Source organism: Sphaerodactylus townsendi, linkage group LG08, assembly GCF_021028975.2.
Source record: "Sphaerodactylus townsendi isolate TG3544 linkage group LG08, MPM_Stown_v2.3, whole genome shotgun sequence".
Classification (NCBI taxonomy): Eukaryota; Metazoa; Chordata; class Lepidosauria; order Squamata; family Sphaerodactylidae; genus Sphaerodactylus; species Sphaerodactylus townsendi.
Genome location: NC_059432.1, coordinates 57,522,015 through 57,549,952, shown reverse-complemented (window position 1 = coordinate 57,549,952; position 27,938 = coordinate 57,522,015). Strand labels below are relative to the sequence as shown.

The window sequence follows — 27,938 nt, the reverse complement described above, 5'->3', positions numbered from 1 at the left end:
TCGAGCCAAGCGAAGGGTCTCTATCTCCCTCCCCCTCTGCTCCCGGTTCAAGTTTATTATTTGTAGGTTTCGGGCGCACCTGGCCTTCCAGATCCAGCGCCCTCCTTCCCTCCCTCGCCCCCCCCCCCAACCCCGTGTACATTTCCACTGCAGTTAAAGTAGCTTAGTCTTTGTTAATTGCTTTCGCTCTCTTTTCCTTTTTTCAATGAATTAGTGCATATATGTGTATTGTTTCTGTGGTAAGAGGGCAAAGACTCCCCAATGCCTCCCCTCTCCATAGCCAAGGCCTGGCTGTCACGGATAGAAACATTTCCAGAGGCAGCTTTTTTGTTTCCTTGTAAATCCAGTTCTTCCTCCGTGGCTCCGCCAGACTTTTCGGATGGAGATCCAAGGCCCTTCCTTGAACACCGCCCCCATCACTAAAGGGAAATGAGCAAAATTAGTGAAGCCAAGGCTCTCCCACCCCCTCCTCCTCTTTATTTCTCCCTTGCCCTGGGAAGTCACGTAGGCAAAAACAACAAACTGGTCAGGTAGCCAACCGGAGGTGGCGGCTGGGAGGCGAGAGCCAGGCTGATGCTGGCGTCTGTGGCTGCAAGCCCTTAGCCGGGATAATCTGTTTATGTGGTCACCTCATTTCGTTAGTGCAGGTGAGGGTGTCCATAACTCGATGGACTGGATCAGCCTGGCATGCTTTCCAGGGCCGACGCTCACCGCAAAGACAAACAGCAGCAAACATTTGGGCCCCAAGTCTCCATTCCCCCAGACTTTTAAAACAGAGTCCTTCGATGTCACATTGTTCTCCGCCTCCCACAGGCTTCTTTGTCTTATTTACTGCTGCAGGTTAAAGACACACAGAGGAAAAAAAGCCTGCAGTTAATACCCCTCACCCAAACATAACCAAAGGCGCAAGCCTGCGCGCATCGTCACCTAGCACTTTCAGCATTGAACACCGCCGAGCCCGTTTCATTGACAAAGCTAGTGGGTGCTGACAGTAGTTCAGCTGGGGCCCCAAAGAGCAGTTGTTGCTTACAGTGGAAGCTCTGTTGGGTATTGCACGTTATCTTGGCAGTGTCCTAGGATTTTCATACAGCCTCTGCCGATCAGCCGGAAATATGTGTTGGGAGGCACGCAGGCATTCACTCCCTTATCATGTCATTATTCATCCCTTGTCGAAATCGAAGTCTCCACGTGTGTCCACCAGAAAGGCCTATCTACATTTGTGATTGGATGTAAACAGGACAGTCATTAGGATTTAAAAAAAAAAACCGATCTCAAAGGTTTTAGGACACTCCCAGGCTCAAGGGGAAAGATCTACATGGGCTGTAGCAACCACTACAACCATTAATAACAACGTCTCGGTGGAGGGATGCACCCGCCCGGTCCCATTGCATTCTTTCGGTTTGTAGGCTCTATTCCTCACTACAAACACCACCATCACCCTCCCGTAGATAGCTTCACTACCCTGGAATTTTCCTTTGGATTTTTGGAGGAAAAAAAATAGCGTAATGCTGGTTTAGCCATGTACTTGCAAACTCAGAGCTGCAACGAGTTTTCAGAGCGAACTACGCGTTTGTTTTCCTGAAACTTTTTAATGGGACTCTCCGACACAGATTGGGGCAACTCTTTAAAGACGTAAACAAGGCACCGATACTTTGGCAGCGTCCATTCGTAGACCCAACCCCCACCCCCGCCTGCAAAGTTTCATTGAGGCCACAGCATCCGCCGCCGCTTCCTCGGGTGCACTCTGATCCGCCTGGCTGCGTTACAGTATAATCAGCCGCAGCTCCTCCCCACTCTTAGAACCACATGGTTTCCACATGGAGACAAACTCCTCTCTTGTGATAGGTCCGGATCTAACTCAGGGGGCGCGGCTATTGCAAGCATCTCCACAAATCAGAAGCGGCTGTATCCCCATGATGTCACGCGTTGCTGAGCCTGGAGATCAGTGGGAGGGGCCTGCAACCGAGCGACTGTCCTTGTTGGGAGTTGTGGTCGGATGATATCATAGTCTCCGCTTAAAGTGACAGAGTTCTTGCTCGCGTGGACGGGGCTCGCCAACTTAAAAGACTTGTCATAACAATAAGGGCACGAATGGGTGTCGCAAAGGGGAAATATCAGAGTCCAGTCCTTTCCTGTTTGTGCAGGGAACTAACCAATGGTAGATCTCCTTGTAAATTCCTGTTAGATTGCAAAGCAAATGATTAAATGTTTTCTCTGTGGTGCATTGCTTCTCTTTAGTTTAGATGGGCTTGGCTTGTCCAGAGAAAAAAACCCGGCTATTTTGTGTCTTATGTAAAGAGGAACAGGTTTATCTTTTGCTGAGCAGTAAAAGTTATTTGTATTTGAAAGGCGGAGCTTCTTTTTATTTACTTTTCTCTTAGTAAGATCTGACTCCAACAATATATCACAAATTAAGATGGCCGTAAATATGTAAATAATGACATTTTCCAGAATGTTTACAACCTACTGTGGCACTTTGCTTGGGTTAAATATAGTGGAACCCCAAGACTTGTGAATGCTGCCAAGTTAATTCGTTACCGTAAACCTTCCACTTCATGTGATAGTCAGATTCGCAGTTGTCTCTTATTTACTGACTGGACATCTGAACTGCAGTTCTTCTATACTGAATTGCAGGGATGGCTTTGCAAGGCGAAAGGGAGTTAAAGAGAAATCTGCTGCCTGTTTTAAGTTGCTATTGCAAAATATAGTTTCTTTGTAATATATAAATGCTAAAAGCAAACCAGTCTAGCCTACTAGAAATTCTTCGATGAAGACTTTGGGTCTAAAATTAAGAAGAAATAACGTGCACAATTCCTTTGGAAAAATAAATTAGTACATGAGTAAATTGAAAAAATAAAAAGGAGGCAATCCTGACCTAAAAATAAATTATTAGTAGTAATATTCTGTCTATTTGGCTACTTTTATGCTCTTAGATTTAAAAGATTAGCATCACCTTACAATTGATGACATCTGTATTCCACCTGGCAATTAAAAAAACATTACATGTTCGTGATTCTCACTTTTCTGCTGCCTGTTTGTCAGATTGTGGTGGGAGAGCTGAGAGGCGTGTTGTATTTTCTGCTTCCCATATAACATATGTCATTGTCTTTATACTGCTGGCAACTGCCTGAGGGCAATATTTGCATTAATTTTATAAAGCCCAACACCCCAGTGTAATTAACAATAATAGCCATCATCATGGTGACATTTATACATTTTTGCAAACATTTGAATATTTATAATGTGTTTTTAATAACTGCATCTCAATTTCACTTCTAAATGCCATTTTTAATCAGAAATCCATAATTGCACTGCAGCTCCATTCATTTTTGTTTAAACATGTGAAGTGTGTATGCTTTAGGTCTCTCCAGCATAGCAGATTAACTGGAGAAAAGGGGCATTTATTTTAAAGGAAAATGAATTATTGAATGAAGTCTCCACATTATTTGCTACAGAATAAATATATAGAAAAGTATATTTTGACATTCAGTAGAGAGCAATTGTTCAGATATTAAATAAAGCACTTTAGAACTCCCAATGCAAGAATGTGAACTCCACTTGTAAGTTCACCAATGGAATAATAAAGGGTTATTTTTACCTTATTGGCATCATAAAAATAAGAGTAGTAATAGTTATTTCTAACAAACCTGACATTGTGAGAAAGACAGCAGTAGTAGCAATTATGCTACATAGCCAGTCCTTAAACTCTGGGGTCCTGGGAGTGTGATTAAAAATGGGATTCCATCAGTTCAGCATTCTGCTTCTTCTTCCTTACTAGGCCCCAGAAATATGACACCTTTCATTTCTATAGAACAAGCATTTTGCTTAAAAATAAAAATGACTAATGCCATATTTTGGTCACATAATGAGAAGACAAGAGTCACTGGAAAAGACAATAATGCTAGAAAAGGTTGAAGGCAGCAGGAAAAGAGAAGACCCAACATGAAATGGATTGACTCTATCACAGAAGTCACAGTCCTCATTTTGCAAGAACTGAGCAAGGCTGTTAACGATAGGATGTTTTGGAGGACATTGATTCATAGGGTCACCACCAGTGGGAAGCAGCTTAACAGCACTTAACACATACAATATTGCTCCAACGTGATGAAAATGTCCACATGTCAACAAATCATATCTCAAGACTCATACATTGTGGCCTCACAAAGTAGCAAGCTATGTGGACAGCTGAAAGAGAAAGCTACATTCTACATGGATAGGCCTAATGCCGTGGTGGCGAACCTTTGGCACTCCAGATGTTATGGACCACAATTCCCATCAGCCCCTTCCAGCATGGCCAATTGGCCATGCTGGAAGGGGCTGATGGGAATTGTGGTCCATAACATCTGGAGTGCCAAAGGTTCGCCACCACTGGCTAATGTATGGAGTCTTTCCAGGACTCTGTGGTAGCATGGATGTGTACACAATTATGTTTAACCATGAGTAAAGTGGCTTTAAAATGTCTTATAGATACCATGTATCCCATGGATGCAATTTTCAACATTCTCCCCTGGGAGGTCATAACGTGTGAGACTGTCCTGAGAAAGACATTCCAAATCAGGGACCATCTGTAAAAAATGCTGACCCAATGGTTCCCTGAAGGTGAAACCTAAAATTTCCTTTAAAGAGTGATGTGGTTGTTTTTAATTTTTATGGAAGCACATGACACGGGCACCATGTGTTTAGGATTATTCAGTTAAGGTAGAGATAGAATGGGAAACTGAAGAAGGCCGGAAGGAACAAGGCTGTGTTTTATTAGAATTCACCATACTGCCTACAAACCACTTCCAGCCTATGAGCCACCTTCTTTGCCACTGATGGACTACATAGAGAACAGTATCCCTGGCCGTTTCCGCACGAAGGCGGAAGCGGCTGGGTCGGCGTTTACGACGCCAACCCGACGATGCTGGGACCATCCGCATGGACGGTCCTGGAAACAGCCGGGCAGCCGGCGCCACAGAGCGCCGGCACCAGGCCAACCCGGCATGTCCCCGGGCCTCTGGCGCGTCGCCGAGGCCTGGGGACACGCCCCCCTGGCCCTGTGCGCCTGCTCCAGCGGCGCAGGGCAGGGGGGCATGTCCCCAGGCCTCGGCGACGCGCCGGAGGCCCGGGACAAGGTAAGTGCCGGGTGGGGGAGGCGTCGCGAAGCCGCTGCCGTTCGCTCGGCAGCGGCTTCGAGGCGGCGTTTTCCCAAAAAGAGCACTTCCAAGCGCTCTGGGGAAACGCCGGCCTCGCGACGGGCGGGTGGCGCGAGGGCGGCACGGCTGCGATGCAGCTGCGCCCCCTGTGCGAATGGCAGCCTGGAAACGGCGTTTTTACCGTCTCCAGGCCGCCATTCATTGCCCGTGCGGAAATGGCCCCTGATATTCTTCAACCACACTTATTTCCTTTTAGTAAGAGGTTGTCTGGGATGGGTTGCAAAGAATTTATGGTTGAAAGCACAAATCTGACACTCAAGATGGCAGTGTGGACAACCAGTGTAGTTTAGTAATCAGAGAATTAAACTAGGATCTGGGAAATTCAGGCATCAATCCCCACTTTCCCATGGAAACTCAATGGGTTACCTTGGGCCAGTCACACACTCTCAGCCTTACCTGCTTCATAAGTTTGTTGTGAGAATCAAATGGAGAAGAAGAGAATGACATAAGCCCCACTGCGGAGAAAGGTGGGCTGACTACCAAAGGAAATATGTTTATCTGTTTCTTTGGGTAAAATTTCTATAAACAATAAAAAATGTTTATTCTTGTGTGTGGACCTATGAGCTTTACTGTCTGTATACCTGTCAAATAATTGCATTTGCTTTAGCATTAATGCTTCAGTAAAAATATCAATTTTGATATCAGCAGAGTTTAAGGTATGTGCTTGCATATATCTCCTCTGGCAAGGGGCTGTGTTCAAATAAGGTCTTGCAGAAGACTGTTGTTCTGTTAGTTCACAGTCATCTTTTCTTAATATATAGCTGCTCAAATCTTGAGAATCTCATCCATTTATTTTCCCTTTCCTTTCCTTCTCCACCACATAGATCTGGCATAAAAAATGTCTGACCTCAGTGTAGCCTGAAGCCTTAGAAACTGGATGAAAATAAAAGCAATCTAAAAATGTATTATTTTAAATCTCATGATATATAAGCCTCTTGCAGCTTGGATGAGGGCTGGCTTGCTTTTTCTGAACATCAAGGCTTAGCAAACCTGATGAAGAAGGCAGCGGAAGACAATAGGAACATGTAGAATAGAGTAAAAGAAGGGCAGAGCAGGGAGAGAGGAAAATTATTCTGCTTCCAGTTGTCATATTTAGCTAACCTGATGCCTGCCGAACTGCTAACCACACTTCTTTGTTCACTTTGCTTTTGACATGCCACTAGGAAAATATTGAAGCATCTCCTTCATGCTTCTTTCAGCTCATGGAATCACTGGTAGCAACGGCATCAGACGGTTTATAACATGTTTGTCATATTTTTTTATTCCCCAGCAATATTAGATTCGTTTATGGATTAATGTGGCATAACACAGCCCACCATTGATTTATGGAACAATCAGTGGTAGCTACTGATTTAGTCTGGGAAGGGCACCTGATATTGACAGAGTTTCCTGTTGGGAAGGGGTGCTCTGAAAATTGCATGACCATTGTTACATTGGTATTGGTCATCCATATGAATTCCCAGGAATATGTGTGTGGGGATATTGGATTCCTACCAATTTCTGTTCATGAACTTGTCCAGGCTTGGCTGCAGTGCCCGGACTTATCCCACTGAGTCCCGCACCAGCTGGCACTGCGGGAGGTGGGAAGGCTGCAGAGGAGCCTCTTGCAGGGAGGGTGAAGGCCTCAGAAGCCTTGTTCAAAGGGGAAGGCAGGGAAGAGAGGAGGCTTAGGCCCAGCAAGCCCACAGCTGAGGCAGCTGTAGAAGATGGGCTGGAGAAGCAGGGCCCACCTGCCCACAGCTGAGGTGGCTTTAGAAGATGGGCTGGAGAAGCAGCTGGGACGAGGAAGAGGAATGAGAGGGCAGAAGGTATATAAGGAAGTGGGAAAGGGCGATTCTGGAGCAGCTGCAGCAGCAGCGAATGTGGGTGGTGGTGGTGTGAAGAGACAAGGGAAAGCTCAATGGTGAGAAGTGGGAAGGAGGGAAAAGGACCCTGAAGCCCAGACCTCCTTTGAGAACCTAGACCACGGTTCAAGCTGGTCCCCACCCTGTGCAGTAACAGGGTGGGAGTCGTTCACATAAGCTGTAAACACCTCTCCCTGTGGCGCCACAGGGGAGAGACAAGGCCCTGGAAACTCCTCTCCCTGTGAAGCAACAAGGGAGAGAGAGAGAGGGAGGGTGTGAACTCTCAAGCCAGACAGGGGAAGGGAGGCAAGGAGACCTACTAGGAAAAGGGTGGCATGGGCGAGGGCTGCCCATACACCCAGTGCTTTGTGGACGCGGTGGTTTCTTGGCCCTTGGGCCAATTGGGAAAGTCATTGTCTGGGGAGACCAACCCCCAGGTTAGGGAGGAGGGAAGGACACACCACCCAAAGGGCCCAGGCGAGGGAGGAGAATGCCACAGAACTGTCCAAGAAAAATCCTTTTGGATGAGCAATTGCAGTGTAATCTCAAAGTCTGCTTGTTTCAAACAGGCTGCTTTCCCTTGCTGTTTGTCCCTAAAGAGAAATTCAAATGGCCATATACCATGGAGAAGATTAAGCTTTATGTTCATGGTGACCCCAAATTACTGAATGCTGAGAATTGGGCAGGACTGCCTTGGGAGTTGTTCACATAAGTAATTCTCTGAAGTAGCTGGCCTGTTATTCTTTGTTCCCACTCCCTTTTGTGCATGACAAGTGCATAAGTAGGGTTCCCCACATACAGATGGTGCATGGAGATCTCCTGGAATTGCAATCCATCTCCAAACTACAGAGATCAGTTCCCTTGGAGACTAGGGCAGCTTCAGAGACTGAACTGAACCCTTTCCTTTCCCCAAACATCGCCCTTCTCAGGGTGTATCCCTGACAACCCTAAGGAAAGGGAAAGTAATCCAAGTGCTGACAACAGCACCAAGATTCAGTCCTAAAAACTGCCTGATCCAAAAGTAAAGGCTAAAGATATAGACAGACAGACAGACAGACACACACACACACACACACACACCCCTATCTATATCATGCAGGGCCCTGACCTAGATGACCCAGGCTAGCCTTATCTCACCAGATCTCAAAAGCTTAATAGGGTCAAACTGTAGTTAGTAATTGAATGGGAGACCACCAAGGAATATCATGCAAAGAAAGGCAATAACAAACCACCTCTTTTAGTCTCTTGTCTTGAAAACTCTATGGAGTTTCTGTAAGTTTGCCATAACTTGATGGCATTTTACACACACATATTCCCCAGGACATCCAATTCTTTAACACTCTAGTGTCATTCAGAGCATGTAGTTCTAGAATGAGAATCAGTGGCGTAGCGTCCATGGGGCCGGGGGGGCATGATGTCCCGGGGAGAGCCGCAGCGGAGGTGTGGCCAGGCCGTGGAGGGGGCATTCTGGGGGCGGCCAGCGCCGTGGCAGGGCACAGGGTGCGTGCACTCCCCGGGCACATTTTCCTTCGCTCTGCCTCTGATGAGAACCGAGCCGGAATCACAGTAATCTCCTGGGACTCAGCAGTGCCACCCTAAGAAAACTTTTCTGGAATACACCTCACTCAACAAACCTGAACAGGATTCTAAATAAACATTTTTGTATTGCTCCTTAGGTCTTTTAGCCACACCATCACAGCTCTATTGTAGTTTGTCTTGAGAAAAACTAATGATTAGAAATACCTGTTTGGGATTCCAATGAACATGTCCAGTATTCAATCATTTAAACTCATTTATGTTAAAATATATGAATTTCCATTTTATTTTTTAAATGTAACTTTCCTGTTTCAGGTAAAACCAATGCAGTCAAATGGAAGTTAGCACTGATTTTCATGGAAGCTGAATAGTGTTTTAATGCTGAAAACCCCATGTAATGCTCCCTTTCTGTACTAAGGGAACAAAACAGGAAACAAGTTAATTTAAATATGTTTTTGAATATACATATTGCTGATATATTTTCACAATCTCTGTTACAGAATGAGTATGAGAATATTTAAATCCCAAGTTCATAATATATTTTCCTTTATAAAGTTTATGAAAGTGTCTGTAGAAAGTGGGAGAACATTTTAACTTTCCTGGACATACTGTTGCAGTTACTGTTGTACCAAAAAAGAAACAAAAACAAAGAAATATATAGCACAAAATTGCTGAATTAGAATTAATCAATTAAACACCTTCTACCACATTGGCTCTAACAGAAACAAGTTTCCTTGCATACTGTAATTTCTAATTGCTCAACATGACCAACTCTTAAAAAATCTTAATAGGCTGATCCCAATACGTTGTATCATACTGCAACCCTCAGTTAATTTTCTTATGTTTTGAGATGTTTCTTTCTCAGCTAGTTGCAATGCAAAGCCTTTATTGGCATACAAAAAATATTACAAAATCACATTCTCAGCTAGTTGAGATCTGTGAGAGATCTGTGATAAAATTAATACCAAGCCATTTTCTGCCTGCCCTGCCCCTCTGTCATTGCCCATGTAAATAAGATGAAATTATCTATGTCTTGTGGCATCTATTCTGACAACAAACATAAATGAACTTCCACTTCTGTGCTGTTTTTAAAAGATCTACCAATTAGCTTTGTTCATATGTTTCCCATAGGTGTCCCTGACCCACATGAGCATCCAAACTGGACTGTAGCAATGGCAAAGACAAATGTCTCTTTCTCCTTGCATCTCCTAGGGTATGTGGTTTCCAAGGGGCTTAATGTTCATCTTGAAATGCCAGGCAGTTTTAGAAAAACTTCATGCCCCACAGTGTCAGACAGTATGATAATACTCTCAGTTTTCTCCCATCTGAAAGATGCAAAGGGCAAGTAAGTAGGTGGTAAATAGTTCCAAAGAAATAATGAAAGTCCATTCTAATAATGTAAAATTGAAGACAGGTTATTTAATTTGCATAATTAATTAAAATAGCAGTATTTGAGTTTAGGTAGCATAAGGATATTTTGGAAAGTGGAGGTGTTGTAAAACTGGGATTAATGCAGGTGGCCAAAGGCATCATGGCAGAAATCAGCCACTTGGAGCTCCCTTGGTGAATATAGCTGGCTACCTGAAGATCTGCTGCAGTGGTTTCTGATTTTGACAAGCGCAGTAGATCTACCTAGGTCTACTCTATTTGGCGGACAAAATTCTGAAGGCAAGTTATTGAGTGTTGGGGGGCATAGACTGTAAAAATGTTAATGGAGCTGTGAGAACTGTACAAGTACTGAAGCTGCTTAAGACAGAATCTTGTCCTGTTCTCAGCCTACTACTGCCTCCCCCTTTTCCTTTTTTCCCCCTGTCAAGTCATATTTGCTTATGGTGATCCCTGGTTGGGTCTTCAAGGCCAGAGACATTCAGAGGTGGTTTGCCATTACCTGGCAAACATTAGCATTCCTTGGCGGTCTCCTATCCAAATACTTTTACCGGTTGATCCTGCTTAGCTTCTGAGATCTGACTAGCTTAGAGTAGCCTGAACTATCCAGGTCAGGGTATTAGGACCAGGTTTTAAGAGCTGGAGATTATGATTACTGAAAGCTCTGGAGGCAGTGACGTACCTAGGCAAACTGGAGCCCTGGGCAAAACCTGAGTTTGATGCCCTCCATGGGCGGCCACCCTCCCCCACCACGACCAAACAAAGATTTTTTATACCAGGTTGTTTCAAAGTCACCATCACATTATAGAACATGCCCCAACTCACAAATCTGAACACAGCAGAAATATTTTTTGAAAACATTTTCAAAATGCTTTCAAAATGTTTTATTACTGCTAGGAAAACATTTTATGGTGTTGTATCCAGTCCCCCCAATTGGGGGAAACAGCATCACTTTCAATTTTATTTAAACTGGGAACCCCAGATTCTCCCTTTAAGGTGGATTTAAAAGGAGAATCTGAGCTCCCTAGTTTAAACAAGTGATGCTGGAATCCACCCCAAACAGCATCATTTCCAATGGTGTTTAAACTAGGGAGCCCAGATTCTCCTTTTAAATCCACCTTAAAGGGCAAACCTGGGGTCTCCAGTTTAAACAACATTGAAAGTGATGCTGTTTTGGGGTGGATTATCCCCCCACCTTGAAACAGCATTACTTTCAATGTTTAAACTGGGGACCTCAGATTCTCCCTTTAAATCTATGCCGAAGAGGGTGGATTTAATAATAATAATAATAACAACAACAATAACAACAACAACAGCAACAACAACCTTTATTAGGCATTGAGAGAATAAAAGAAAGAAAGAAAACAAGCATTGGCAGGAAGGGGTGGATTTAAAAGGAAAATATGGGGAAATTTAGGAGGGGGGGGACTGCTGTCAGGGAAGCAATTATTAAGATAGCAGCACCAAAATTTCAGAGTATCTTTGTGAGACCCTACAATGGAATGGAAACGGAAACATTGGAAACAATGGGGGATGGGAGCACCCCTTTTGGGAGTCCATAGAGTAAGAGACTCTCCTGATAATACTACCCAGGTTTGGTGAAGTTTGGTTCAGGGGGTCCAAAGTTATGGACCCTCAAATGTGTAGGCCCATTGTCTATTAGCTCCCATTGGAAACAATGGGGGATGGGGCAACCTCTTTGGGAGCCCATAACTTTGTGCCCCCTAAACCAAACCTCACCAAACCTGGGTAGTATCATCAGGAGAGTCTCACAAAAAATCCCTGAAATTTTGGTACTGCTAGCCTAAAAACTGCGCCTTCTGCAGGCCACAAATGGAAAAACACTGAAAATACAAAAAATCCCACAAACGAACCTGCAGTTTTTACGCCCCCCACAAGGTGGCGCCCTGGGCAACTGCCCACGTTGCCCAATGGGAGGAACACCCCTGTCTGGAGGAACACCTTAATGGAGTATTTTGAAAGCCAAATGTCTTGGCCATTTAAACTTGTCTAACCAGATTTCCCAATCCTCCACATGAATCCTGGTGGGTGACTTTAGGCCAGTCACAGTTCTCTCAGAACTCTCTCAGCCCAAATGGGGACAGACAATGGCAGTCCACCTCAAAATGTCTCTTGACTCGGAAGCCCTGTGGGGGTCACCATTAAGTCAACTACGTCTTGAAAGTACTTTCTACCAATCAGCTTAGATCTACAAAAGCTCATGGTATGACTCTGAGATAGTTTCTCCATCTGTAATACCTGACGAGAACAATATTAAAACTGACTTTCAGAAGGGATGAATGAGTAATAATCAACAATTAAAACAATTATTGGAACTGGAAGGGGGTTGGGGGCGGAAATTCAGAAAGAATTGTCCCTGTGGATGCAAATCAGTGATTAAAAAGATGCACAGAGCAAATGGCTCGGGGAAAACCTAATAAGATGGTTGGTGGATATTTTGGAAAGGGTTGGATGGGTAATTGTATAGCAAATGAGTCAGGATAAGGAGGTTACCCAAGCAGAACTGGAGTAGTTTGGGTGATAAATCCCTTTGGAGCAGGAAACATGAGTCAAAGGCAACAGTGCTTGCAATAGCAGCAGAAGTGTGCTAAGTGGAATTGGACGGGAACAGTCCTTCAGTGCCAAGTGAAGGAGATAGTTTGTAAATTAAGGGCATTAAAAGATTATATTAGACTACTAGTTGTAGTAAATGCATACAATGCATCATGACAGGGTAAGATTGAAACCACCGATGAGGATCAGTATTATTCATCTTTTGGCGTATGTATATGTGAAGATGGGTGTAAGATGGAGTATCTTAGCCCAAGAAAATAGGCGTTGGTTAGAAAAATCTGTTAATGTTGGTTAGAAAAATCTATTAATGTAAAAGGGCCAAGTCTACCTACCTCATAGGGTTGTTGTGTAGATAACAGGAATGGAGTGTACCATATACTGGCCTGCATTCCTAATGTTAGGTTGGGGAAATTCCTAGCAAATAAATTAATAAATAGATTTGGCAACCATAAGCTCAGAATGGTGCCACCGTAAGCTCATTACACTTATGCTTAGACCTGATCTTCTTCTAAAGAGTTCAGACAGAAATGCTCTGTTGATGCCTGTGCAGTAGAGATGGTAGAATCCTGATGATCTGGCTATTTCCTCCTGCCCCCTCCACTCCCCCCCCACCCCCGTCCCCTGCAAGCTAAGAGCAGCTGGCCCCTCATATAACAGCCACTTGAGTTTACTGGTACATTGTAGATATAACATTTTAACAAGTAATAGAAAGAATTATAGGACTCTGCCTTGAAATCTTTTCCCCGCAGACATTTTTTACTTTGCTGAAGATGCAATTCTATGCAAAGTTACTACAATCTATTAAAATCAGAAGTTTTAGACTGGAGCAACTCTGCAAAGAACTGCACTGCAACCCTCCATTAACACCTCCTCTGTTCTGCCTTGAACTATTACAAGCTGCAGACTTTAGTTTTTTGTCCTTCCCAACATCTGTTTCTCCTTTTTTTCTTTTTGGTTGTTGCTTAACAGCTATCCCATTTGTAAAGTGTTATTATGAACCAGAAATATAGCTTGCTTTTTTGTGGCTTTTAGCTGGCCTTAATAAAGGTAGTCTGCTGCTGTTGGTTTTGGATGGGTCCCCCCTTGCTGTTTGTAAAGTCTAAAAAATTCTGCTTGGATTGTAACTTTTAGTAGTTGCTTTTCCAAAGCTTCTTTGTTTATGGTTAATTACCATCAATCAACCTACAAAAGAGGCAGTGTGCTATCTGCTGAAGTCTTGCTTTTTTCTTGTTGTTAATTGCTGCACAATGGCTTTGATCTTCAATATCCCATAAAAATTAAGGAGGTTGTTGATGTGGGTTGTTGTTTTGGGTTGTGTGGCTGTGACCCGCATCTATGACTGGTATCTTCAGAGGCATGTCACAATAAGATGTGTTTCCCTCTATGGCACAGTTTGGACAGAAACATATCTCACCGTGACATGTCTCAAGATGGCAGCCACAGATATAGGCGAAATGTTAGGAGCTAAAACTACCAGACTGTAGTTGTATAACCTGGAAAACCCACAACAGCCAGTTTATTCTGTCCATGAAAGTCTTTGACAGTACAAAAATTAAACACTTCATAACAGCTAAGACACATGTGATCAGCAATTACAAACTACCACCGTACAGAAGTCTTAAAACTAGCAAAAAAGGTCAGTCTGCCATAATAACACTAGGGGCCTTCCATGCTCTCCTACTGGGACGTCTAGGCTGAGCCATTCATATCCTGTCATGATAAAACACTGCAGAACTTGAATGCTGGAAGCACTGGTTTCTCTGTTCGTTTGATCTTATGCTGTTACAGCACTTTGGGTGGATTACCCATCCAGGTGAGGTTAGAAGTGATCAACTATGTTGCTTTAGGGAACAATATCATGTAGGACATCTACCTAAAATGCAAGATTTTCCCCCTTCAGTTCTCAACGAGTTTAATTTGAAGCAACCCTCAATGATTTCAGCAATGAAACTTACTTCTAAGGGTGAATGTCAGGTTTGGATGTTCAAACTAGCAGCTTGAAATATTTGGTTATTTTTTTAAAGCAAAACCATAAATGCATTCTCGTGATTTTTTTTTTAAACCGCTCGTTGTGCAATCACGCTGGGAAACCTCGAATAGAAATGATTGTGGCAGTGTTGGGAGGGGGTAAGAAAATTGTGAATCAGCTCATGAAAGCAGCCTGGAATTCAGTGTTGTTGCAGCAGCTCGATCCACATCAAGGAAAAACGCTTTGCAACAAACAAAACAGGCATTCCTCGCCCCCTCCCACCTCATACCCGCAAGTGCCAGAAGTGCAGACAAACGGGGACGTCAAAGTCACTGAAAACAACACACTGCCACTTTTTCCGTCCAGCCAGCTAAACTGCCCCACACTAGAAACAGGACTTCCCACAATGCATCTGTGGCAGCGTCGTCTATGCACGCGTTCTGCAGGGAAGGTAGCTGGAGCAGTGAACTACATCTCCCAAGTCGCATTGGGTCAGAGTCGCATGTGTGTCCCCTCCCCCTTTCCATGATTTCTAAGCAGAGGTAAACAAACTGAAAAAGGCAGAAACCTACAGTATCTGCTGCAGGAGGCGGAGAAAACGGCTAGATCCCAGGGAGAAAGCTTGGACCATGGATGCAGGGGCAGCCCCGAGGTTCAGAGGAAAAGTGTAGCATCGCGGAAAACAAGGAACTGGAGGGCAGGATGCAGCACTAGGGGGACAAGATTACGGAGAAGTGTGGGAGGGCTAACTGTTGGTGCTTGGATTGCCGGAGGAAGGGTGCGGGGGCAAGATTAGTAGTAATGCTCGATGCTTAAGGGGAAGATCTGAGCCAGCTAAGGACCGGAGGGGAAAGAAGCAAGGCTGAAGATCTGGGTTAAGGGCAAGGAGATGAAACAAAAAAGACAGGAAACAGTTCGGAGCCGGACAGTTCAGGAAGCATGTGGCTAGAATTCAGGGGACAGAGTTGTTAGATTTACCCCCAACCCCCAGGCACTGTTTAAGTTACTGAAAGCAGCATAACAGACTTCCTGCTTGGTATCCTGTTTTGTTGTGTTTCACTCCTTCTCTGAAAGAAAGTGGGGAACTTATCTTGGGGTCACCATCCTTCTAAAAGAAGGTCACTTGCAAGGGTAAGAAGAAGGCCTCCCCTTTTGTAAATCAGCGGCTCAGGAAAAGGTCTAGGGTGTTGCGGAGGCCTTCTCCATCCAAGGGCTATGGAACGGGTAGAGGTGATCAACATCCAGCGCCTTCTGGAGGCAGCTGAATATCTGGACCGCAGAGAGAGAGGTAACTGGATTGAGGAAGGGCTGTGGTTTGAAGTGATGCCTCCCCAAGGTGGAGGTGAATTGTTCCTTCTGAAGGGACATGATATGTTGGGAGGATTTGGGGGAAGGGAGCTGCACATACCATAGAAAAATGGAGAAGAGACCATTGCAGTGAATAGCATGCAAAGCTATTCCAAAGTAAATCCCACGTGTAAATTCATTGGGACTTACTTCCAGGAAATTGTCCTAATAACTGTAGCCTTGGTCTGTCTCTTTCCTTAAGCAGATCTTGGATCCAGATCTAGATGCTCGATTTGGACTTGTGTTTCCCTTTTTTCTTGAAACAGAGGGTCTCCCTCTGACACTTGAGCTCTGACTTCTATTTCTCAGGGTTATTTGAAGTCACAAGTGCTTCCTGAAGGTGATGTCAGAGTGCATTCTCTAAGACCCAAGTGTCCCTGGAATCTGTTGTTTGCTTCATGTTGATTGATCCTTCTCTTCCCCTTTTGCTGTGCAGAGTGTGAACATGGTTATGCCTCAACCTTCCCTTCCATGCCGAACCTTGGACTGCAGGACCCAAAGCCACCGCAGAGGCTGAGCCGGGCGAGGAAGCATAGCAGTGGAGGGAGCAGTACAGGCACTGCTAACAGGTACAGTCTGCAAGAATCCAAAATGGGAATTGCCAGGCTACACCAGAAAGAGTGAGCCAAATGCTTATATGCATAAGAGGCAAATGTATATGTATTTTCCTTGAGCTTCAGATGGGCAGTCCCTTGCTTCCTCCCTGTGCTTGGTAATCTCTAGGTTTTTAATAGAAGAATTTCCATACATGTTATTTTAGTAGCTGGCTCTTTATGCGTTGTACCAGAGATCTTTTAAATCATTTTCAGCATTTTTGCTGAAGACTTTTCGATTCAAAGATGATTTTTTTTGTTACTCCAGGATAACTAATTATGATTTTAAAGTCAGATCCTACATATAGGGATATAATTTAAACATTTTCAATGGGAGAGTGAATCTCTAGGTTTATAGGGTTAGCCAGAACAATGCCCCAAGAATTTGCTTGAACGGTGCCCAAAGAATTAAGCCCGTAGTCCTTTATATACTTCTTCTGTGCAGCATTTTTAAAAGCACGTGTTTGATACAGTGTAGCCTAGATGCTGATATCCTAGAAAACTCCCAACCATATAAAAGGTTTGTTAACAGTGTGCAAATAATATAATGCAGAGTTTTGTTCTGTGTCCTTCAGATGATATGTACTGTGTTGTACAGAAACAGAGCTAGTTTGTTAATTGTCAGGAGTGAATGAGGTTATTGCAATACAAATAGCTATGCCAAAGGTAAAGAGACAATATTTGGGAGTCTCACAGAGTGTCTTGTGGAAAATACTAAACTTGATTTTTAGCTGTAGTATTCTTCCCACATAAGCTTAGGAGATTTAGGAAAAATTCATTGCCTCCGAGTATTTGGAGGTAGGAGAATTTTCCCCTTGTGATCATCCAGCTTTCACAGTTTCTGTACTGTGTTGTACAGAAACAGAGCTGGTTTGCTAATTGGCAGGAGTGAAGGAGGTTATTGCAATACAAATAATTGTGGGGTGCCAAGGGCAAAGAGATAATATTTGGGAGTCTCAGAGTGTCTTGTGCAAAATACTAAATTTGTAGTCTGATTGTTAGCAGTAGTATTCTTCCCACATACAAGAATGCCACAGCTTCTGGTGAATCATCTCATTCAAATGTACCTTGGAAGAAAGGGCAGTGTTTATTTCTTGAAAAAGACGTGTGTGTGATTGATTTATCATGCAGGGATTATCAAACTTAATAAAATCAAACCACACTTTCAATTTAGCCATCTCTCTTTCATTATACCATTCACACTTCCTGTGTCGGTGCAATTTTAGGTGAATTAGACAATGAGTTATGCAGATTTGACCTCCAGAAGTAGTTTTGCCAATCACAACCTGATGGAGCTAGAAGTGAGACCGTGCCATGCTTGTTCAGACAAAAATGCTGCGTAGGAGAGAAATGTAGAAAGCAGTAGAAGTTGGGCTGTGTGCAAGTGTATGTGTGTGCATAGTAGAAAAGAAGAGGAAAATTAAGAAAGAAGGAGTGAAGAAAACAGGGAGTTAAAGGAAAGATATACTGAGGCAATGAGCAGCTGAGGAAAATGGTTTCATAGGGAAAGGATAGAAGGGTGAAAGTGGCTGAAGATCTGACTAGAAAACTCCCTGCCTGTTACTGGATATGCTGCTGAGATGTAAAAGAATGTACTGCAAGTAAAATTTTTGCAGAGGATGGACACAGTGGGATGTCTACTTTTGGTGAAAAGGCAGTGACAGCTGGTTTTCCAATTTGTTGCTTTGGGTGTGTATTTCACTTCATAATGACTACCTTTCTTGGGTGAAACCAAAAACAGAACAACTTTTTTGAAAAACAACTTCAACATCTGCACATGCACTGTTGTTTCAAAGGCGTCCTGAGCAGTGGAGAGACTGAACTGGTAACAGCCTTTTCAGATAGTTTAATTAATTTTTTTTGTATCCCTCGATTGTATCTTCCGAATAGCTCATAGGCCTGAATTGTATGAAGATGCACAAGGAGGTGTTTGGGGTTCTTGTTTTTTTGTTCTAGCAAGCAGGTTTCCACAATGAGGCATATTAGAACATGTGTAATTATTTCTTCTTTACTACTTTTGGTGGAAGGTAAATTATTTAGAATATTTGTGGTGAAGAAATGTTGCTCTTTTTGCATCCGCATGGGCAGCCAGCACAACTGATAAGGTTGACTTCTTTAGGTAACTGCACAAAGTCATGTTCTTGCAGTATTTTAAGCTCTGGTTCATTTTTCCATCTCTGCATCGAGTGGTGACTGTTAAGCATCAGGAGTCCCAGCCCTGAAGCATGTATATTTTCTCAGAAACTTTGTAGCAGAACTGCAGTCTGGGCAGGCATAAACTATGTGTTTACTTAGCATGCACATATTTCTTGTTTTTTTCAATTGCATAGTGAGGAGGGAGACAGAAAGCAGTGGATTGCTGAAGAGGTTGGAAGGCCTATTATGTTGTTTTTGCTTCTCTCTCCCAGCCCTGATATTCCTTGGCTTTCTGGCACTGTGTCCGTCCAGGGTGGGTGATGAGGAGCAGATTCCCAGAATCCTTTTGTCTTGCATAAGTATTGCAGAGAAAGCTGGGAAGAGGCAGCACTCGGTGTATACATGTCAAAGAATGAGAGAGTGTGGATAATCCAGTCCCCTTTTGTGTGAAAATACATATTATATGGGACAACCATGATTGTCTGCTGCAATATTTACTATTAAAAGGCTGCTGTGTGGTGATTGGATTGTCGCAATGGGGTGCATAGGTAGGGTTTCACCTCTTTTTGTTGTGCTAATAGAATATGAGAAATCATCTCTCATGTGGCGTTAGCTCTAACAAGGAAACAAGTCAGTAACAGCACAGCATGGCTACCATCTCCTCCAAGTATAATAGTAGTTCTGGGAATGGGAAATTCTATCTGAGAAAGAGGATGGGGGAGAGGGTCCCTCCCGCTTCCAAACTCAGTGCGGCAGCCCTGATCCAAATTGGTCCTCCTAACATTTCCTTTGTTACATTACAGTATGTTCCTGCCACTGCATTTCCAGATCTTTCTCATAATATGTAGGTTAGCCCTTGGATAGGGTGTGGGTGGCTATTGTGATTGTGCAGAGGTGAGAGGTCAGTCATCTGAAGTTTCCCCCCCCCCCTCCTTACGGTAGTGTTGGCAGAAGAAATGCCCTTGTGATTAGATCTTCCCTGTAAATGGGTACTAATAGAGGGGGGAAACTAGATGAAAAAAAGACAGCTACATATAAATACATGTTATATTGGACACCTGTGATTATCTGCTGCAGTATTTACAACGTAATGTGCCACATCTAAAAGGAGGTGGGATGTATCTGTATTTTAGAACAAAATGTATATGTGGACTAGGAGAGCAGAATTTTCCCTGTTATGCCAAATTGTCTCCATTTTGTCAATTCCAGCCTGCTTTTGATACTTGCTTTTGATACCAGGATTCAACCAAGTTGGGAGAAAAGGGCTTGAGGTGACACACACTCACCTCATTCTTCTTTAGGGATTACACATGAAAAACAGAGAGGATTTAGTTGGCCTTCAGTTTTCCTTCAATAGTATAACGCAGAACTACCTTTTATGTCCCTCATGTGGTGAGTTCCAATCTGCAGTGATACGCAAACTAATGTGCTAATTGGCAAGGCATGAGTAAGGTTATGAACAAGTTTGCTGCAGTAAAGAAAAGCCCTGCAGGGCTCCTTGAGATAGAGAGAATGTTTTGTAGCCTCAGGGAGTGACCCACAGTAAGTTTGGCATTTCCTCCTAGTTTTTGCAGGGCTCTCTAATGAGGATACTTAAATCTGTCAAACTACCGATTCTGGACTGTATAGTGGAAGTAGATGTTTTTATTTAAAACATTTATATGCTGCCTCTTCAGAGACCTGTCCAAGACAGCTCACATAAAGGTAAAATAATTAAACCATTAAAATTCACAACTGTAAAAACTCATAGCCAGTAAATCCTAGAAGAATAACACACCTAGATTCCAGAGTCCAATAGTTAGAGTGGAAGCTATGTGGGTCTTACAGATTATAAACTTTCCTACCCCTTTGTCCCCTTTGCTTTAGGCACTTCCTGTTTTAGCATTTGCTTACTGTGGGCACAAAATTGAATGTACTGTTTATAAAGGAAGGTTTATTTTGTTCCATTATAACCAAAGACATGTTAAAATATCTTCTTGGCTGTCAGTGGGTCTTTTAGTCTTGTGATAATGTACTCCACCAGAATTGATTGTGTATAACTGTAAAAATAGTAAGTAGTGGTTGTTTAGGAAGAGAGCTTGGTGGTCTCTCAGTGGTCTTTAGAAGCTTTACTGCATGATCAGGACATTGTGAGCTCTCCTGCCCCCATGTGTTTGTGTGGAGACTTTTATGACATATATAATCAGATTGATGAAGTCAAGGTGGGTTGTTGTGTATGCCATCTATCTCACTAGGTTCATAAAGGGATGCAACAAATTGATGGAGGGTAAGAGCACTGGTGGCTATTGGTGGAGCCTGTCGGAAGGTGCAATGTGTGTCCAGTTTATGCTGGAAACTAGAAACAAAATAATTCTGACTGGATGTATTCTTAATGGTAATTTCTCTGAAATACCTGATCAGAATAGATACAGCAGAAACTTACAAGGTTTTGGGATAAAACATTCCCCAGGGCTGGTTGATGGACCATCTTCCCAGTCCATTTGTCTGTATTTGATCAGTTAGGATAGAACATGCAACCCATTGAAATAATGTAGTATGGATGAGAATCTCAATGGATGAGAATCTCATCCAAATGCATATCCCATTTATGTTCTACTAACCTGTCATGTGTAACTATGCACATTTAGAACTGTATTGGTTACACAACACCTGCAAGCCATGAAACTTCATAGTGCAGCAAAATGAAGAACATTCATCTGGTAGCGTAAGAAATGGATGTTCATTCTCTCACTGGCCTGCCATCATACAGTGTGAGAGCAAAGAGTTTAATTTGCTCTCAGTGAAATCATCCCATGTCCAGTCTGATTTGTCTACATAGGTCTGTGACAACATCTTGTTCAACCTGTGATCCTTGATTGGCTGAGATCACAGACTGAAGAAGCCCTATCTAGTTACAAAAATGGCATCAAAGCAGCTGCAAATAAAGAAAATAAAGCCCTTGAAGTGACGCAGAAGATGCTAGACACACACACCTTTTCATACTCCGAATAGCCACCTGCATTATAAATCAAAACTTGTGACGATTCAGCACATTCCTGCTTTTAAATGTCTTAACTCCCAGGCCAACCATTAAAAAACCCTCTGCAGAATCCGGACCCACAGAAGTGTATCACCTGTCTTGCTGTAATAGTGTACTATCAAGTGCAACCCTTTTTGATTTTGCATTTTGCATTTTTTTCTTTTGTTAGAAATAAAATTGGTGAGATTCTGCTGGCATTTTGAAGTTTGTCGCTCAGATTAATGAAGTAGAGCACTGTAATGATGTCATACAAATGAAGATATTTGGACGCATTTTTTTCCTGATTGAACATTGTTTTTAACCCCAGAACATTGGAAATGACAAATTTATCCTATTTGTTTTAAAACTGACAGTTTTGATAATTGAAAGTTTTTCCCAGAATAGTTAGCTTCGTACATGTTTTGTAATTGGGTTGGGTTTTGAACTGCCAAAATGTGGGATAAACACAGTTTCTAAAGGTATAAGCAGTTTCATGACTTGAATAAATTTTTTATTGTATTGTTTTGTTTTTAACACGCATGTTCATTTATTGATTCATTTTTGATATAAATTCCGATGGGGTTTTTGTTCTTGAATCAGCAGGATGGTGACACTTGTGCTGGAATATGTGCTCTTTGTGTGTGTGTGTGTGAATATTGTTTTGAGCTTCTTGATGGTTACAGATTCCATTTGGATGCCAGTTAGAATTCATACCAGGCAGTAATTTGCACTAAGTATCTTTAGTGACTATGAATGTGTTACCTTTGTGTTACCTTTGCTTCCAGATATTTGAACTTGCCAGACAGCCCTAGTTGTTGAGTGTCATCCAGGGATATCCTGGAACAGAAGGACTAGGGGTTCAAAATTCTAGGGGGCCTGAATTAACCTGGGGTCTTGGAGGACTACTACAAAGTGTTCCTGAAGAACATCATTTTTGTTATAATCAAGCAATTTATGGGTGTTCTTGAGAATGTGAGAAGGGCAGTAAAAATGGGAGAAAGGCACACAAGGTTCTCAGTACATATCGAATTGTGAATGGTTCTGTGTGCAGTGACCCACGATCGGCCATACTTCATCTGAGTCCATGCAGTTAGTTGCCAGCCAGCACAACAATCACAACCACATTCCTGTGATGGTTGGTTCATCTACATATCCTTATATTCACCTGTCAAAAAGCTCAGGATCAAGAATTCCTCCACCATTTGTAGTTTGATAACTAAGTCGATCATTGAAGTGCCTTGCTAAACACTGAAGTGACCTGATTTGCTGCAGTATTCTGAAACTTACCTATGACTGTTACCTCATGGCCTACTTCAATAATAAAAAAAGACAACTAAGGTATATTTTCAGATGATAGATGTGAGATGATAGTGATACAACCAGTACAAATAGTGCAGCAGAGAAGAGCACGGAGGAGTAAAAGGACCAATAGAAAAGTGAAGGTAGGCTGTGAAAACCAAGGAAATGGGAGGTTTGCAGCAACTAATTAACAGGTATTCTATAGTTAGTACATTTCTGATATTTTTCATGGTCATCATGTATTGCTAAGTACATGATTCTCCCAGTTTGTTCTCACAGCAACACTGTGAGGTAGGTCAGGTTGACAGACATAAATTTGTCCATGCCATCCAGCAAACTTCATAAGATTTGAACTTGGGTCTGTCCAGTCATAGGCCCCTTCCGCACACGCAAAATAATGTGTTTTCAAACCACTTTCACAACTGTTTGCAAGTGGATTTTGCTATTCCGCACAGCTTCAAAGAGCACTGAAAGCAGTTTGAAAGTGCATTATTCTGCATGTGCGGAATGAGCCCTAGTTCAGCATGTTAACTGCTATATACCGCCCTGAGCCTTTGGTGAGGGCGGTATATAATTATAAATAATAAATAAAATAAATAAAAACATAACAGTGGCCATTTTCATTCATTTTTAGACTATTGAACTAGAAACTGTTTACCTACTGCATGGTGAGCAGTGAGGCTGGAATGGAGACAGATGAAAAGCAAACATTAATATCTCACTTTGTCCCTCAGTTCTGGAACTTCTTAATAGATAGTAGTAGGACTAGAAGGCACATCCATGGAGGAATCTCACATATTTAACCCCAGGTTAATTCAGGCCAAAATGTTTCAAGCAATCAAAATTACTCCCCCATAAGATAAAGTAGGATGGTGTTTGTAGCCAGAAGCAAACTTATAGCTGTATTAGAAGGAAGTTGAACTTCATAGAACAGGAAAAATACAGGAAACTGTATTTTGTAAGCTAATATGCGATAGTAAGATCTGATTGAGTCCAGTAAAGTAATCATTTTGTTTAGTGATCGAACTGAGGCATTTGTGAGAATTTTCTCTCACATTTCTTGAACCAGAACCTCACCGATAATTCCTTGATGTTTCTTCTTACAGCTGGAACAAGGACTCTGTCAAAGGAAAACAAAGGTTTTGTGACAGTTTGCTTCTGCATTATCAAGTGTTTCCAAACCATATTCCATTTCCCTTTTACCATTTGGTCTTGGTAACTTTAGTTAGAATGGAGCAGAATAATTTTGGATTTTGTAAAAGCTAACTTGTTTTCCTTTAAAACTTGGTGATTTTTATTACTACAGTGACAAAATGCAGGTGTAGCGCAGTTGTGAACAGTGCATGTGTGTTTCAGTAACTTAATTTCTCTGTAATAAATATGAAAGTGGAAGCACAGTTCTTTCCCCGTCTCCACTTAATGTGTATGATATGGGGAAATCTGGCACATTCACAACTGATATTTTCCCATTTAAGCATAGAGAGTTTAAGTTTGTTTGGCTTTGCAATGGTGTGTAAAGTAAACTGAAAATTAGCTCTTTGGGCATATCTGCATATGGTGCAGTGATGCAGATGTCTTTTCCATTTGTCACAGCTTTTCTGTAAGGTGCTTTCTGGATGCCTGGTATACCAACTAGGAGTATTTGCACAATATGATTGCTGTTCGTCATTTGTGTGGGGACACATTCATTGCTGGCACCAGGCCATTTTGTGCTGGGCCAAACCTGATTCCAAAAATTCACTTTCTGACCTTCCTGTTGTTCCAGAGTTGCAGTAACTTAAGAAAGGCACAAACGTCTTAAACTTTTTTGGCATTGTTCATGTCTTTCTGTCTACAGTATGTGCTGCATGGCACCATTCTGTGGCCAGTGGCCAGTGTTTAGTGCTATCTAGCAAGTGCAAATATTTGGGGATAGAAGTAGTTTAATTACTACTGCCAGATGTGCACAATACAGAATGCTTGCTCTGCTTGAACTCTTATTGCAACTTCCTATGGCAAAGGAGAGGTTTGCAACAAGCCGTGCTTTTTGACAGAACCCTAGTTGGGTTGGGTTGCTCACTGGGTTGGATTGGTCAAGTGTATTGCTCATCCTGTTGGCCCAGAAAATAGGAGTAGTCTGTGTTATGGAACTAGCTCTTAACTTCTTTCTCTGATTTTGAATCCAAATGAATGTCAGATTGAAATTACTGAGGCTTCAGCTGCTGCTTAGCTAGATGTCCTGAATATTTTGATTATTTAGCATAATTACTTTCTATCTCTTAGAAACGTAGTGACTTAGGTTTTCTAAGCTAAGAGCCTCTGGATAACTGTGGAGCCATTTGCTAGTGTAAAGAAAGTGGTTTGGGTGAGATCCGTCCTTTGGAGGGTGCACCGTTTTGGGGTTCTCCCAGTGATCTGAATTGACCTTGTTTAAAGTCTGTTTTGATGCAGACTGCTTGATGCTCTGGGTTCTTCATATGTGTGATAATGGCTATCAAACCAAGTCAACACCTCGCTGATTGGGAAGGCCTGCTGTGGGAACCACCCTCAGTTACCAGCTGTCAGAAATGGACTTTCTTAGAAAGTGCAAATAGCTGTGGCAGCATGATTTAGTAGTTAATCTTCATGCCTACTATGTGTCAGCCCTGTTCCAGTGGGCCTGATGTTATGAGATCATATTGCCAGAAAGACTATAAAAGTCATCTAGTCAAACAGCTATCATGTGGGAGAATCCTTCATAGCTTCTAATAGATCAGCCCCTCTATTAGCATTGATAAGTTGAGTATAGAAGGAGCCGAAGGGCCTAAGCAGAGAACTGCCTTTCCATGTAGAGCTGCCTCCTGTCCAACAGGAGGAAAGAATCTGGGAAGGGGACTTGACTGGGTGAAAAGCAATCGAGAAGAGGGGCTGCAGGGAAGTTTCAGTAGCCTTCACTCATGTACTCTTTTTATTGTTAAACTTAGCTCTTCCCACTCTGTGTGTCAGTGGGGTGGCTCTGCAGTTCAGCTCACACAACTAATGCTTTTATATCTAGTTTGGCGCTTCAGAGTCCTGGCTGTTGCCAGTGTGGGCAGGGGCTAGAATGAGACCAAGAAGAACCAGATTCAAGTCTCCACACCACCATGAAGCTCACCATGAAACCTTTGGCCAGCCAATCTCTGTTGAATGTATCTTATCTTAAATGATATGTAAACTTATTTTAGGTGCATATTGAGAAAACCAATGATTACAGAAAGGAGAACCAACAAGAACTTGAGAGAATCACTTCATTTTTCTGACATCTCCTTTCCCAAACTATTTCCTCTTTCTTGCCTCCTGGCTGCCCCAAATCTTCTCTTCTTTCTCTCTTTCTCTCTCTCCTTCCTACTTACCAACCAACTTTTCTTTTATCTGTCCCTCAATCATCAGCTTTCTTATTCATTTACCTCATTTATACCCCACCTTTCTTCTCAATGGGACTCAAGGGAGCTTAGTTCATTCTCCTTTCCTCCATTTTATCCTCACAACAAACCTGTGAGGTAGATTAGGCTGAGGAAATATGACTGGCCTAAAGTCACCCAGCAACCTTTTATGGTCGAGTAGGAATTTCAATCTAGTCTCCCAGATCTTAGTCTGATACTCTGACTTCTGCATCATACTGGCTCTCCAGCTGTCCATTCTTCTCTTTCCCAACTGTTGCTGGGGAAAGTCTGGCCAAATTGCAAAAGTCTCGTGGCAAAAGTCTCTCAGAGAATAGCACTGCAGGGCCCAGCTAAGCAGTGCAAATTGTATGGATGCTGCCACTGGGCCTAGGCTGGTTGTGTGACTTCAAGTGATACAGTAGTCATCACTGTACATGAATGATTAACAGAAATCACATGGTAGTAAGCTGCTTGATGGCTGTGCTTAGCCAGCTTTGAGGAGTCCTTCCTCTAAGATAGAAGGTAGAGGAGCAGGGATAGATTGGAAGGCCAAAGGGACCTCTCCCTTGCCTGTTAGTAACAAATCAAGGTTTGAAGGCTGACTATACTGTTGTGCAATTGCCACATGGCCACTAAGCTCTCCTTTCTTAAAGATTCAAATGCTGATTCTGTTATTTGAGGGAGTTTTTAGCAGCTCCAATGTGTGTGTATTTAGGTTTCAGGTATTTCCACACATCTGTGGCTTTTCTCAGGTTTGCAGAAAGATCTGTCATGTCTATTCAAGGCTCCATCTCTGCATTTCAGTAGCCACAGATAGGAGCATGATGAGAGTTACCGGTAGATATATTGATGATATATTCAAATTTCTTTTGTTTGTGATGAAGATATAGCTCTGAAACTTAACCTTAGCTGAATATTGCTAAGATGGCCATCTTACCTGGTTTGTCTGCCACCCTGGCTTTTGGACAAAAAGGTTTGTGCATGTGTGCATGCATATGTGTTTGGTGTGGAAGAAAGAGATTGATGCGACTGAGCTTTGGTCAAGTTTCTGCTATCTCTTCATACAAAAACCAAAAGGTAAACAGAAAGCAGATTTGGCCTTGTGCAGCAGCTGGCTTACTTTTCAATTTTAGATGAAATTCATGTGACCACTTTTGACTTGAACCAGCCATCACTGGATAACTTCCCTTCAGCTGTTTTATCTAAACACAGCCCTATGAATAATCTGAAGGTGGCTGTTTGTATGTAAAAGTGGTCATGTGAATGCAGTTGTTATGAGATTGCCTGTGTTAATTAGGTGCTGTATGTAAACCAAAACAAAGACACATGTCCTACCCTCAGGCTTACACTGACAACATATGACACAAGAGAAGGGGAATGGAAGGGAAAGATAAAGGAGATCAGTTTAGCATTGTCAAAATATATTAAATATATCAAATGTGAATTACCAATGACATGATGGTTGATGAGAAAGTTGTTGTAGCCTAGGAAAGCTGCATCAAAAGACTAATTTTTCTCTTGGTTGTTGAAAACTGATCTCCTTATTATTTATGAGTAGCAAAGCTTTTAACATTTGTGGGGACTGAATTTTATGGGGACCTGAGAATGAGGGATGGAGGGTGGATGACACCCTGGGATACCAGGAAGAAATTGTGTTCACAAGTGATGGAGCAACTTCTAA

General features: G+C 42.6%; 1 protein-coding gene across 4 annotated transcripts in view; it reads left to right on the top strand.

Annotated features, from left to right (window-relative positions):
- The window catches only part of MXI1 (MAX interactor 1, dimerization protein), a 75,415-nt gene that overhangs the window by 1,309 nt on the left and 46,168 nt on the right, over nucleotides 1–27,938 (top strand). For 2 of the 4 annotated variants that reach the window (XM_048505597.1, XM_048505600.1), the window contains exon 2: nucleotides 16,288–16,420. In XM_048505597.1, the coding sequence (XP_048361554.1) occupies nucleotides 16,288–16,420 (133 nt within the window). Of the gene's footprint in view, nucleotides 1–15,055; nucleotides 15,793–16,287; nucleotides 16,421–27,938 lie in introns of those variants that run through there. The other 2 variants (XM_048505598.1, XM_048505599.1) reach the window with 2 other exon arrangements.